Source organism: Aspergillus chevalieri, chromosome 2, assembly GCF_016861735.1.
Source record: "Aspergillus chevalieri M1 DNA, chromosome 2, nearly complete sequence".
In the NCBI taxonomy this organism is placed as follows: Eukaryota; Fungi; Ascomycota; class Eurotiomycetes; order Eurotiales; family Aspergillaceae; genus Aspergillus; species Aspergillus chevalieri.
This window is the reverse complement of record NC_057363.1, coordinates 946,458-960,023: the sequence shown is the minus strand read 5'-3', so window position 1 is coordinate 960,023 and position 13,566 is coordinate 946,458. Positions and strand designations below refer to the sequence as shown.

The 13,566-nt window shown below is 52.2% G+C and overlaps 4 protein-coding genes across 4 annotated transcripts; 2 read left to right on the top strand and 2 right to left on the bottom strand.

The window, feature by feature from the left end:
- Positions 1–68: 68 nt before the first annotated feature.
- ACHE_20324A (TFIIH complex kinase subunit CCL1) lies at positions 69–1,503 on the top strand (the record flags this gene model as incomplete). Its single annotated transcript, XM_043284614.1, has 2 exons — positions 69–410; positions 487–1,503. The coding sequence occupies 2 exons, from the start codon at positions 69–71 to the stop codon at positions 1,501–1,503; spliced, it is 1,359 nt and encodes a 452-aa protein (XP_043133388.1).
- A 649-nt stretch (positions 1,504–2,152) lies between these two features.
- On the bottom strand, positions 2,153–3,172 carry ACHE_20323S (uncharacterized protein; the record flags this gene model as incomplete). Its single annotated transcript, XM_043284613.1, has 1 exon — positions 2,153–3,172. One exon carries the CDS (start codon positions 3,170–3,172, stop codon positions 2,153–2,155), a length of 1,020 nt encoding a protein of 339 aa, XP_043133387.1.
- Positions 3,173–4,326: 1,154 nt separating this feature from the next.
- Positions 4,327–6,223, bottom strand: ACHE_20322S (T6SS phospholipase effector Tle1-like catalytic domain-containing protein; the record flags this gene model as incomplete). Its single annotated transcript, XM_043284612.1, has 2 exons — positions 4,327–6,045; positions 6,104–6,223. The coding sequence occupies 2 exons, from the start codon at positions 6,221–6,223 to the stop codon at positions 4,327–4,329; spliced, it is 1,839 nt and encodes a 612-aa protein (XP_043133386.1).
- A 3,568-nt stretch (positions 6,224–9,791) lies between these two features.
- ACHE_20321A (peroxidase/cytochrome P450 family protein) lies at positions 9,792–13,383 on the top strand (the record flags this gene model as incomplete). The annotated part of the gene is made up of 5 exons (XM_043284611.1): positions 9,792–10,208; positions 10,268–10,607; positions 10,660–10,864; positions 10,915–11,146; positions 11,197–13,383. The coding sequence occupies 5 exons, from the start codon at positions 9,792–9,794 to the stop codon at positions 13,381–13,383; spliced, it is 3,381 nt and encodes a 1,126-aa protein (XP_043133385.1).
- Positions 13,384–13,566: the final 183 nt, after the last annotated feature.

The window sequence follows — 13,566 nt, the reverse complement described above, 5'->3', positions numbered from 1 at the left end:
GAAAATTAACTTTCACTGAGTCCTATCAACAGCCAGACCCGAGTCAATAGCCAAATCGCATACTCATCATGATCGAAGACGACATCTACCGTACCTCATCGCAGTTCCGAATCTGGTCCTTCACAGAGGACTCCCTAAAACAACTACGAGCCACAACTAATACCATTGCCAGCGAGAGAGTACGAGCTGCACTACGGAGGGCACGAGAGGCGCGACAGTCGGCCGCCCCGTCCGCGGTAGGGACACCGACGGCAAACCAGTCCGGAAGCGAGGCGGATGGCAAGGGAGCGGAGGAGAGGATTATTGAGTGCTTGACACCGGAGGAGGAGCAGGAATTGGTGCGGTATTATTGCGAGAAGACTGTGGAGCTGGGGGAGACGTATAAACCGCCAATGCCAACAATCGTGCGGGTAAGCGCATCTGAGAGAACAAGGGGACAAGGGAATTGGACTCTAGAGAAATGGATACTGACAACTCATACGACAGGCAACGGCAATTCAATACCTACGCCGCTTCTACCTCACCAACTCCCCCATGACCTACCACCCCAAATCCATCATGGCCTGCGCGCTCTTCCTCGCCACAAAAACAGACAATTACTACATGTCCCTGCGCCAATTCGCAGCCGGAATCCCCGGCGACACGACACAGGAAGACGTAATCGCCCCCGAGTTTCTCATCATGCAAAGCCTCCGCTTCACCTTCGATGTACGACACCCCTTCCGCGGCCTTGAAGGAGGCATCATGGAACTCCAAGCCATATCTCAAGGCCTAGGCCAACCATCCCCCCTCCAACCGCAACAAACACCAGAAGACCTCAGACGAGGCCTCTCCTCAATCCCCCCAGCACCCAACGCCTCATCCTCCCAATCCCTCAACGACCGCCTCGCCCGCGCGCACCACACAACCCGCGAGATACTCAAATCCGCCGCCCAAATGACAGACACTTACTTCCTCTACACCCCGTCCCAAATCTGGCTATCCGCCTTCTTCCTCGCCGACAAACCCCTCGCTGAATTTTACCTCGACACCAAAATCGGCGGCCCCCCCGCAACCGATCCCGATAGTCCCCTCTCCACTCTTCGAACAAAACTCCTCACCATCCTAACCAACTGCTCAAACCTCTTAAGCGCATACAAACCCCTCTCCACTGACCCCGAACAAATGAAGACCCTCCGCCGCATCGCAAAGAAACTATACCACTGCCAGAATCCGGAGAAAGCGAATATCGCGGGCCAGAAGCGGATCCCTGCTGCTGCGACGTCGTCTGGCGCTGCTACCGCGGCTGGGACGCCGGCTGCTGGTGGTGGGAGTGGGGAGAGTGGTGCGTCGGAAAGTGAGATGGAACGGTTGGCGAAGAAGAGGAAGTTGGAGGGCGGTGGAAGTAGTGGGACGAAGGCTGATGATATGTTTGGGGGCGAGTTGGTGACGCAGCGGAATAAACAGCAGAATAAACAGCAGAATAAACAGCAGGGGCCGACTAGTCATCCTGAGGCTGGGTAGGTAGTAGAGTAGAATAGAATGTCTTAATCCCTTCTTAATAGTATATATCCTGTGATATCAGGTCTAGGGTTTCCGGCCAAATGTAATAGATATGATAATATCATTGCCAATGAAGCTAACAGCTATCCACTTTCACACACGATAAAGCCATATCAGCAGCTGAATGGAGAACCCGCCTATATCAAAACCAAGAGCTATCTCATGCGCCTTGATCGATACCCAATCCATAAAAAAGAAAAAAGAAAAGAAAACGACAAGCGCCCCCCCAAGCGAACCTCAAATAAACTCCGGTGCCGTCGAAATACAAAAATCGAACAATTGACAAGAAAGGACAGCAGCAGGACATCCACATGTCTATAAGACAGTGATATGGGGTATCAGCAAATTCCGAACTGAAGCGCCAGATCAAGAAAGTCCAAACGCAAAATACATATGATACAAATGCGCATTGACTCCGGGGTGAAGTAAGGCATAAGTGATAAGTGCATATCCGTGAGCACGTAGTAAACACTCCGTATCAGTAGGTCGGGCCGGTTTAGACCCCGATGTGGTGTGGTCAGCACCGTAGTCTGTGAGAGTCAGGTCGTTGCCTATGTGCTCTTCGACCGGTCTGCCAACATAAGGTTTCAGACAGTAGTGTGTAGATCGTTCAATCTTCCCAGATGGTTTCCAAATCCAGGTCCTGACGACGTTCAGCACCACAGACACTCCACCGTTTCCTCTTGTCTGCCCTGACACCATAACCTCCCCGCATGCCCATCAATGAACCAGCAGGCCCCATGGCATCAGATGTTCCACGCCGTCTATTTCCTGCGCCCGACGCCTCTCCGTCATCGATCCTGTCAGCAGCCGCTTTCAAAGCCGCGACCTGATCTGCCTCACTGGCCGCAGCCTCCGCATCCGGAATGTCAGGGATCGTCTCTAACGAAGATATACTGGGGCTGCGAGAACGCAAGCTCGTAGGAGTTGAAGGCATGGACGACGCGGACGAACTGGAATAGGACGGGAAGGCTTCGTTGTATTTCGAACCGAGCATCACCGGCGAAGAGGAGTAGACAGGAAAAGGACCGGGGCTACTAGCATTGCCCGGGTGAAAGTGAAGCGGGGACGAAGGCCGTCGGCGACCCATCCGGGGAAAGGTATGGTGGGTGGATATCGCAGGCGACACAGCATGAGCCGACTCTGCGTCTGTCTGCGAAGATGGATTCATGGCGGTATCTAGTTCCGCATGCTCTGCAATAGGTTCTGATATCTTCAACGGTGCCATCCTAGACTCAAGAGCATCCCCCGTAGCGACTTGCAAGAACGGATGCCGTTTACCATTCTCGAGTGGGTTGGAAATCGGGGCTCCGCGACCATTCACAAAAATATATCGACCCCGGGAATCCAGCCCCGGAGAGGAGTAAGCGCGCGTCATGGGAGGCATATTCGGAACCTCGGCCAGCGAACGAGAACGGAAATGCGACCGGGCCAAAGGGGAGCGGCTTCGAGGCGTCATCGCTGGCTGGGGTGGTAGCGACAAGGTTACCATGACATCGTCGGACCGTTTCGTCTTTCCCGTCGACTCCGTAGCAGTATCTCGGTTTGCTGTCGTGGCTGCTGGTCCTGAGTCGAAGGAATCGACGGATTCCACGGGACTTGGAGGAGACATGAATCGTTCTGACGACATTCTTTTTGGTTTTTTGAAGCGAGTAAAAAACTCCGGATGAACCACGCGAGGATCTTCTCGAACTCAGATCGGCTGCATTGCTTGGGCAGAGGAGAATTCCAGAGTCTTCTTTTTGGTGTTTGTCCCCTTCTTCACGATCCCGAAAAGAGGCAAGTGCGTAGAAAGAAAAATAGTCACAAATAAAGCTTTACCCCTTCTTTTCAGTCCCCTTTTCCCCTGAACCCCCGGAAACTCTCAACGGTAGGTCTGAGTGAGCAGACCAGAGAAGTCTGTTTTGAGGAGGAAAGACGGAAGTAGTCCTGGAAGCGACGCTGCCTGGAAAGTCACGGGCCGGCGAAACCGAGAATCGGAGAGCGTGACTCTTCTGGGCTTCCTGAGTAAATTCTCGAATGTGCGAGAAATAAAGAGGCGAAAAAGGGAAAAAGCAAGAATATAAAAAAGAAGTCCACAGAAAACGAAGGAACACTAACAATCCAAGAGAAATAAAGGAGGCGATGAAGGAGCGCCCGTCCGCGATCTGTGTGGGAGAGAAGAGAACCACCAGCTGAAGCTGAAACGGCTCGACGCCCAACTGCGCAGCAGCAACAAGACTTCAAAAAAGAAGAGGCGAGAATGCATGATTCATGTCAGGAGCTGTTAGGAGCTGTTAGAGCCTGTCTGGATCGGGCCAGACATTGAGAGATTGTCGTCGCATCGTGAATCCTGCGCTGAATGGCCGGCAGATGCATGCAATCCGGAGCACGTACTTCGCACTATGGACAGACACATGATGGCGACTGGGCAAGCAATATGGCACCATGGCTGTTTATATACTCGCTAAATATCCATCGTCTACCTCAGTGGATCAATGGCTGCGCTGCACGTCGCTTGCATACCGTTCAGCTTGTTCTACGAGTACAGCGCGCAGACTAAACTATACAGACTCGGTAGAGCCGGGATTGGAATCCTTCATTTGGGGATATCAGGTTGGAAGTAAGCGACTGCTGACATGCATCAAAATCCATTATATTGTGAGCCTACATACATTATCACTGGTACTATCCAGGAAACTCGGAATCGGGGATATATAACCAAAACAAAAGGAAACCAGGATCACTCCAAAAACAGAAATTAAAGAGTAAAGAAAACGGAAAAAAAAAAAAAGAATGTGGCCATCACTGGTGATTCTCCTGGCACTTGGACACGCTTTTTCGGACATACACTTGTCGGACTGGATCGCCTTCATGGTCCTTGACAACCCAGTCTCCCATTCCATATTCTTCTGGTGCCTTCCTAACACCACGACCTCCACCTCCGACAATCAAATTACCAGGCCGGTAGTCGGGATTGGCCTCCATACGACGAATGACAGAGACATGAACCTGCGCATCCAAGGGGATATCTCGCACTTCACCACAGGGGAGAGGCCATCTGATGGGCTTCCAAGATCCATCCGGTTGCAGGTCCATTCGTCGGAAGGGGAGATATTCCATCAATCGCCAGATTATAACAGAGGCAGCGGGTAAACCATTGCCAAACGACAGACAGTCATGTATCCAACCCTTGGTGCTGCCCAGGTGCAGCGCGGCGTGAAAATCCCGACTCGAGGGCGAGCGTTCCTTCTCATCGCCGCATGGCCCGGCCAATTTGACTCCTGCGTCACCGTTTTCGGTGTCCTCGTTCCAACCGTTCTCGCGTATGGGCGAGAACTCCCCATCAAACTCTTCCATGCATTCAAATTGCTTAACCTTGCGGGGGTCGAGCTGGAGCCCTGCGCGCCAGGCCTCTTGTACCATCCAGACCAGTGGTGGGTGACTCAGAGGCCACTTCTCGTCTTTTTCCAGTTTCCAACCACCGCCAATATCGGCGTGACAACCCGGGAACCACACTTCCTGAATATCCTGCTCTTGATCATCTTCGATGGGTATTTGCAACGACAACCCCGACTGCCCACTCTTGACCGACGCGAGATCCTCTGCGGACGCCACCGTTGGGATGGCGAGGTTGGGCCTGGGCTTGAGATACGTAGCGGGCGCACGGTACCGATGGTCTGCGTTGTTGTTCGGGCTACTCGCCGCATGCGAGTTGTATGATGAACGACGCATCGATGTGGATCCGTTGTGGTTGCGCTGGTCAGGCGTTGCTTGGCTTGCTCCGTTGGTGCCATCATTCACGACAATGGCCGGCAGGTCCTCATGACTTTTTTCAAGGTGCAAATGGTGCTGCAAGTTTCCCCAAGCGTGTCTAGATTTTGATTTCTTGGCCTGGGGCTTCGCGCCAGAGATCAAATCCTGGCGGAACTTGGCGCGACGCTCGTCAATACCAACAGCGTGTCGAATGACCCTGGCAGAACTGCGCGCAGTGTAAGGGAATTTACTCCGTTGCATCCAGGCGGACTCGAAACTCGGCACACTGTTGACGGTGTCAAACAGACCCATGAACTTGATGCGGGTCACGGGCCGAGAGAAAGTTTCGCGAAAGGCCTTCATGAACAAGAACAGCTTCTCCTTCTCCTTGCGGTCCTCCTCGGTATCGCCTCGCCGCTGCTGCCACTTGGCAAAGGTCTTCCACGCGAAGCGCGTCAGCTCTTCGTTTCCGGCTTCGAGCAGGCCGATGCAGTCCAGCATTTCAGAGAGGAAACGGGCAATGTAAGAACCGCGACTGAAGCCAATAAAGTAGATCTCGTCGCCAGGTGAGTAGTAACGCATGAGGAACTTGTATCCGCCCATGACATGCTCTGCGAACGAGGACCCTACGGCGGAGTCCTTGGCTTTCAGGTAGGCAGACTTGATGCGCTGGAATCTCCCGGTGTGGGAGAACGACTTGGAGGTGACATAAGTTCCAATACCCGGTTGGTAGTAGTGAAATTGGTGACTCTTGCTGCGGTCAAGCATCTATCGACGTCAGTAACGCCTTTTTCTCCATATATGTTGGTCCCTTATATCAACTCACCCGGAAAATCTTGAGGACATTACTGTCCGACTCATCACCAGCAAACTTGTTCCCCGTCCCATCAAAGCAGAGCACAAACTGCTTCGGGATCGGAGCAGGTCCCAACGGTGCAGTCTCCATTGCGTCTACGCTCTTGGCCCAAGTGAAAAGGAAGAAAGAAAACCTGAAGAAGGTTATTATTGAGAACAAGAGAAAACACGGAAGGAAGTGACACACACAGGGGGGAAGAGAACCGAAAAACTCGGACACCTTACCGTCGTGGAGAACAGATATAGGTTTGTTGTTATACACAAAACCACAGGCAGGGGAGATGGGAATGCAGGTTGACGGGTCCTGGGCCGAGTTTGACTACGAATCAGGGGATTTAATATAATATGCAAAAGCCGACAAAAAAGATGAGCAGGCGAGTCCGAGTCAAGCGAGTCAGAAAAAGAAGACAGGCTCTGCGACGTTCATGACCCTGCAGAATTGGAATGTCCGGCTTTTTTTTTTACTCAACCTCCGAGGATTGTAAAAAATAATCAAAAAGAGAAACTAACTTCGTGCACGACAGCGGGCGTTTAATTCGACGAGCCAAAACGTCAGACTTCACCCGAAGCAGTGGGGATTGCGAAAAGGAGGGAGGAATAAGGATACCAAAGAGGAAAGGAAAGAGAGCGGGCGGCTGGGAATCACAATCCATGGACAAAACAGATTGGCACATTCCCTTGCCTTGCGTGTTTAGTGCTAATTCCACTCTGGGATTGACATACAGCATATCTGGACGGGGATGTGACTAACAAGCCGGCTATTTGGTAGGATTTGAATTCCTAGGGGAGTTTTAGTGGGACTGTCTATTTTGCCTGGAATACGGCGCAGAGCCCTCCCTGGACAAAGAAAGCGTCTATTCTGTTCCTGTCCAGCGGGGATACGCCAGCTCCAGCCTAGCTCGGTTAGTTGATGACAGCAGATCGCACGGTGTCCTGTTCGCCGGACGATCTCGGGTGTGATCACCGTTCTTATGGACTGCTCTCATGGAGCAAGCATCTACAAGTCAATATCATCGTATACCGGAAGAAGCAACAGATGACAATATCATGGCTTCATACAGCTGACCTCGCTAAACCCCGATAATATACTTCCCTATTGTCTCAGCGCATAAGACTCTATGTGAAAATGCCCGTCATCCATATCCACGAAGCCGTCAATCGTTTCTCTCTCTTTTTCTTCACACTAGCAGAGAGGACTTACTGTATTAGGGTAATACTATGGTTCTCGGAGTTGATGGCTGGTTTGTGCGGGTGCCGGTATCCATATGTATCGATACATACGGATACATACGAGTAACTATGCATACAATGCAGCTCTTGCATGTGAGCTCTCATATTTTCTCGTGTTCAGGGCTGAAAAGCAAGGGATTGACTGAATTCCAGTCTTTTTTTTTTATCTATGTTTGTGTGTTTATTTGCTATGTGAAGCCTACTTGGACTCTAAACAGTGAGAATCAAACTGAGTTCAGTCTTCTGCAGCCCTCGCAAAAGGGAAAGTGGGTTGCTACTTGGCTAGCACTAGTGTTTTTAGTGAGATGGAGTACAGGCACATGGCGGTACGTGCTTGCATGCAGATTGCTATGGAAGTCTTGTATATTCGTCGACCGTCGTAAGGGTATTCTAGAAATAATCGTGTGCAATGCTCTAGGAGTATTTACAGAGAGAATGCATTGCTTCTATTTTATCCCGATTTACCAGTTGCATGGAATCCTTACTAGAAGAGCGTAATATATGTACCGTAAATACAATACAATACCATACATCTCGGGAACACCCGCTCGTTCGCCATGAACCTTTCCGGGCGTCTTCATATCACCATTTCTGACTCTTCTCCACCGCTGGATGAACATTAGCCAACCTCTCGCGGTGATTGCCAACCCACCTGCGTAACCGGCTTGTGCAGCCGTTCTTGTTCTGATTCAGTACTGGAATACGGTCCTTGCACGCGAAATGGTCCTACCACACAACCAGACCCCGGTCGGAGATCGTTCCATCAGTCTCGATCCAGCTTGAGTACAAGATGGTGGGAGATACAGGCGACGATGACGGTGTGACGGATTACACTGACATATGTACGAGTACAAGTACCTGTACTTGTACATCACGCTCGTACTCGGTCGAGACGGGTTGCCAAATACGCAAAAGTGGACAAGCCCGTCGAGGAGTTTACCCAGACACGATCATCTGTTGTGGCTGGCTGAACATTCGTAAGGGGCTTTTTCTTCAGCCAACCGAGCACACGGACTGCTTGTCGATCTGAATCATGAGTTTAGCAATGGACCAGTGCCGATTGGATTCGAAGGGGCTACTTCGTGGTTCTTATCCCGTCAAACCCCAATTCCGTCAGCTAATTAAATTCACATCTCCACGTTGTTTTCCAGCTCTCTCCGCTCCGCTAGGGGATAAGCTAGAAAAAACTGAGCTGACAATCCTTACGTTTTTGATGGTTATATTACGGAATACAATCGGCTGGGATGTCGGTGAAGCGAAGCTGTCTGCCCCTCTTTCCGGAGCCCGGAGGATGCATGCCCAGGTCTTGCAACGTCGAGATGCGTTTCTGGAGGCTTTCTTATTGATGGATTGTAGGTGCCATGTTACGACAGCACAAAGTCCGGAGTCCGTTGATTTGTGCTCCGTGAAAATGCTGGCAGGGTGTGCGGCAGAGTACGATACCGAGGCTCTGGCGAAATATGCCGTGATGGATATGAGAGGGTCTTGAACCGCTACTTAGGACATAGCCGGACCCACAAGTGGAGATAGCATTTCTGCTCTGGTTCAGCTGAATGTTTATCATTTTATCATCTTCGATTTGTGTGGACACTTTTACGGAGTACGAAGCCTCCCGTATTAATTTGTGGTTTCGATGGCTGGACGATGATCCCGGAGACGAACCTAAGATCGGCTCCCAAATCCTTGGTTTGTAATTGGATCTGCAATATGCATCCCAATCTCATCGCCCGTTTTGGGATTGCTCATCGGCCATCGTTGTCAGCTCTGAATACGAAAACGCTACACCAGGATTTGCCGATGCCGGGTGCAGGAATCATAATTCACATCATTGAGGTGACTTGGCCAGCTAATTAGCTGAATAATTCTCGTCAATGCATGGCGTCGTTATTCGAGTAACCTGAATTGTACCCCACAGCATCATTCAACCAGCGCATCCGGCGTCGCCCAGCTGAAATCCCAACCTATGAGGAAAAAAGAAAAATAGCTATCACCGTGGCTTCCCATTCGAGCGATCCACTCATTGCAGGTTATTCGACTTGATTTCTAAAAGATGTATCGTCGAGATGTGTGATTGCGTTGTATTTTCATGGCCGTGCTTTAAGGACAAACAACCCCGGCCAGAGCATGAGAGACAATTGGGATTATCCACACGGTCTAAATCTAAAATAGCGATTTGACTCCTACCAAAACTAGACTATTTATTATCAGTCGGACCTGATGGGCGGCTGGTGGTCCACCGTCTGATTCAAGTGCAGCGTCCTACCTCACTTTGACTCTCCCCTTGTTTTTTATTTTTATTAGCCCCATATCTCCGAGGTATTAAACTTTTGGGAAATTCTCCATATGATAATATTTTCTCTTCCCGCTCTTTCTTCTTGTCTCTTGTTCCTTCTGTTGGTGTATACACGGCCCTGTTGATATTGCACATTATGCTACGCCGATTCTCAACGAACTTCAAGAAGTCCAAGGGCGACAAGGAGGAACGTCGCGAGGCAAAGGAGAATGGCCAGGTCAACGGAAAGCGTCACTCGCTAGTTGCGCCTATTCGCAAATCGAATTCCTCGCCGCCATCCACCGAGGAGGAGGAGACGCCCCAAGGCGCAACACGCAATGGTGTCCAGTCTTCCTTTGAGAAGTTCTCGCAGGTCATCCACGCTTCGCAGACTCCGCTGCCCCGCCAGACTGGCGATGCCACCTTCCTCGAGCAGGATACCACCCAGGGACTTTTCGGTGACATCAAGGCGCTGGGGTTCCGCGATGTCAATACCTTGAAGGATCTCATCAAGAGCAAGGCCTCTGGTGAGCTGGTCGATGATAAGACCATGCTTATGGAGCGGATTATTCAGGTATATGCTCGCACTTTCCTTGACGTTATGCTTCAGTCGCTAATTTGGTCATGATGTAGCTCGTCAGTGGTCTTCCCGCCGGCTCCAAGAACCGTGTCGAACTCACCAACCTTTTCCTCGATGAGCTCTGGAACTCGCTGCCACACCCGCCGCTGTCGTATATGGGAGATGACTACCAATACCGTTCCGCAGATGGCTCGAACAACAACCCGACTCTCCCATGGTTGGGTGCCGCTAACACGGCATACTCGCGTTCTATTCCCCCATTGACCGTTCAGCCCAGTGGCCTGCCCGATGCGGGTCTGGTCTTCGACAGTCTCATGGCCCGTGAGAAGTTCAACCCTCACCCTAACAAGGTTTCGAGTTTGTTCTTCGACTGGGCTTCTTTGGTTATCCACGGTATGCTTTAACTTGCGCCTAACAGTGATGGCGTGGTGCTGATTTGCGACAGATATCTTCCAAACCGACTACCGTAATCCTAATATCAACAAGACCTCCGCCTACCTTGATCTTGCCATCCTGTACGGTGACGTCCAGGAGGAGCAGGACCTGATCCGTACCCACAAGGATGGTAAACTGAAGCCCGATGCGTTCTCCGAGCCTCGTCTTCAGGCCTTCCCCGCGGCTTGCTGTGTGTTGCTGGTCATGCTGAACCGGTACGTTTCTTGTTAATGCGATAACTGCGGAATTTGGCTAATCCAAACAGTTTCCACAACTACGTCGTCGAGCAGCTTGCTCTCATTAACGAGAACGGCCGCTTCACCAAGCCCTCTCCTAAACTCCCTGAGGAGGAGGCCAAGAAGGCCTGGGCTAAATATGACAACGACCTCTTCCAGACCGGTCGTCTGATTACCTGCGGTCTTTTCATCAACATCACCCTGTACGATTATCTTCGTACGATCGTTAACTTGAACCGCAGCAACACTACCTGGTGCTTGGTGAGTATTATTCACATTTATCGTACAGGGGCAGAACTAACCTCGCACAGGATCCCCGTTCTCATATGGAGAAGGAGGGCTCTACCCCTCAGGGTATGGGTAACCAGTGCTCTGTTGAGTTCAACTTGGCCTACCGCTGGCACTCCGCCATCAGTGCCAACGACGAAAAGTACACCGAGCAGATCTACCGGGAGCTTATGGGCAAGCCTGCAGAAGAGGTTTCCATCCCAGAGCTTCTCATCGGTCTGGGCAAGTATGAAGCAAACTTGGACCGTGACCCGGCCAAGCGCACATTCGCCCACCTGGAGCGTCAGGAAGACGGTACTTTCCGTGATGACGACCTTGTCAACATCTTGTCGGACGCTGTTGAGGATGTGGCCAGCTCTTTCGGTGCTCGCAACGTTCCCAAGGCTCTGAGAGCCATCGAGATCCTGGGTATCAACCAGGCTCGTCGCTGGAACGTTGGCTCCCTCAACGAGTTCCGTAAGTTCTTCGGGTTGAAGGCTTACGAGTCGTTCGAGGAGATCAACAGCGACCCCGATGTTGCCAACTCTCTTCGTCATCTGTATGAGCACCCCGACTTTGTCGAGCTCTACCCCGGTATCGTCTCCGAAGAGGCCAAGGAGCCCATGATTCCTGGTGTCGGCATTGCCCCTACCTACACCATCTCGCGTGCGGTCCTGTCCGATGCCGTGGCCCTTGTTCGTGGTGACCGGTTCTACACCGTCGACCAGAACCCGAGAAACCTGACCAACTGGGGTTACTCTGAGTCCCGCTACGACCTCAGCGTCAATCAGGGCTGCGTCTTCTACAAGCTCTGCCTCCGTGCCTTCCCCAACCACTTCAAGCCCGACTCCATCTACGCCCACTACCCCATGACCATCCCCAGCGAGAACCGCAACATCATGAAGAACCTCGGCAGAGAATCGCACTACTCGTACGATCGCCCCACGTACACTCCACCCAAGGTCAACCTGTCTTCCTACACCAACGTCAAGCGCGTTGTCGAACAGCCCACCGACTTCCGTGCCCTCTGGGGTGAGGTTCCCGCCTTCGTCTTCGGCAAAACTGGCTACGAGCAATTGCTGGCTGGTGACTCTTCGTTCGGAACCCAGCAGAAGGAGGCCATCTCCCAGGCCTTGTCGTCTGAGGAATGGAACAAGCAGGTCAAGACCTTCTACGAGGACATAACCCTGCAGCTGCTCCGTGAGAAGTCCGGCCGCCTCGCTGGCAGAAACCAGATCGACATCACTCGCGACCTCGGTAACCTCGCCCACACCCACTTCGCCGCCAACGTCTTCTCGTTGCCTCTGAAGACCGCGGACAACCCCAAGGGCATCTTCACCGAGCACGAGCTGTACATGGCCCTGGCCGCCATCTTCACCAGCATCTACTTCGACGTGGACCCTGCCAAGTCCTTCCCTCTTCGCCACGCCTCCCATGCCGTCGTCCAGCAGCTCGGCCAAGCCGTCGAGTCCTCCCTCAAGGGCTCCAGCGGCTTCCTCGGCGGCTTCCTCGGCGGCTCCCGCAAAGCCACCAATGCCCTCGCCGAATTCGGCGCCAAGATTATCAAGCAACTCCTCGACAGCGGCGTTGGCGCCTCTGAAGTGACTTGGGCCCAGATCATCCCCGCTGCCGTCGGCATGGTCCCCAACCAAGGCCAAGCCTTCACCCGCATCATTGACTACTTCCTCTCCGCCGACGGCGCCCAACACCTTCCCGAAATCAACCGCCTCGCCAACGAAAACACCCCCGGATCGGAGGAGAAGCTCCGTCGCTATGTCCTCGAAGCCATCCGCATCAACGGCGCTTTCGGCGCCTACCGCGAGGCTCAAACCTCCGCCATCCTCAACGACAACGGCCGCGAGATCTCCATCAACCCCGGCGACAAGGTCTTCGTCGGCTTCTCCGGCGCGAACCACGACGCCGAGGCTTTCCCCGAACCCAACCAGGTGCGCCTCGACCGGCCCCTGGAGGCTTACATCCCCTTCGGCGTTGGCCCGCACGCCTCGCTGGGCAAGGACACCAGCCTTATTGCTCTTACCACTATGCTGCGTGTTGTCGGTGGCTTGCCGAACCTGCGCCGCGCTCCTGGGCCCCAGGGCCAGTTGAAGAAGGTGCAGGCTGAAGAGGGATACACTGCGTACATGCGCGAGGATAACAGTGGATACTTCCCGTTCCCGATGACGTTCAAAGTGCACTTTGATGGGGAGATTCCTGGTCCTAAGCATCGTTAAGCAAGTCCGTTACGATTAATTTCTACGAAGGTAATGGTCTATATAATCGTTGGCTCTTTTTCTTTTCAAGGCAGAATGCTCTTGTTTATCTCGAGATATCCTTTGTTTTTGATTTTTTGGTTTTTTGTGTTTGGTTTGTCTGTCTGCCGGTAATATGATAATTGTTATGCTAGGATTAGTAAA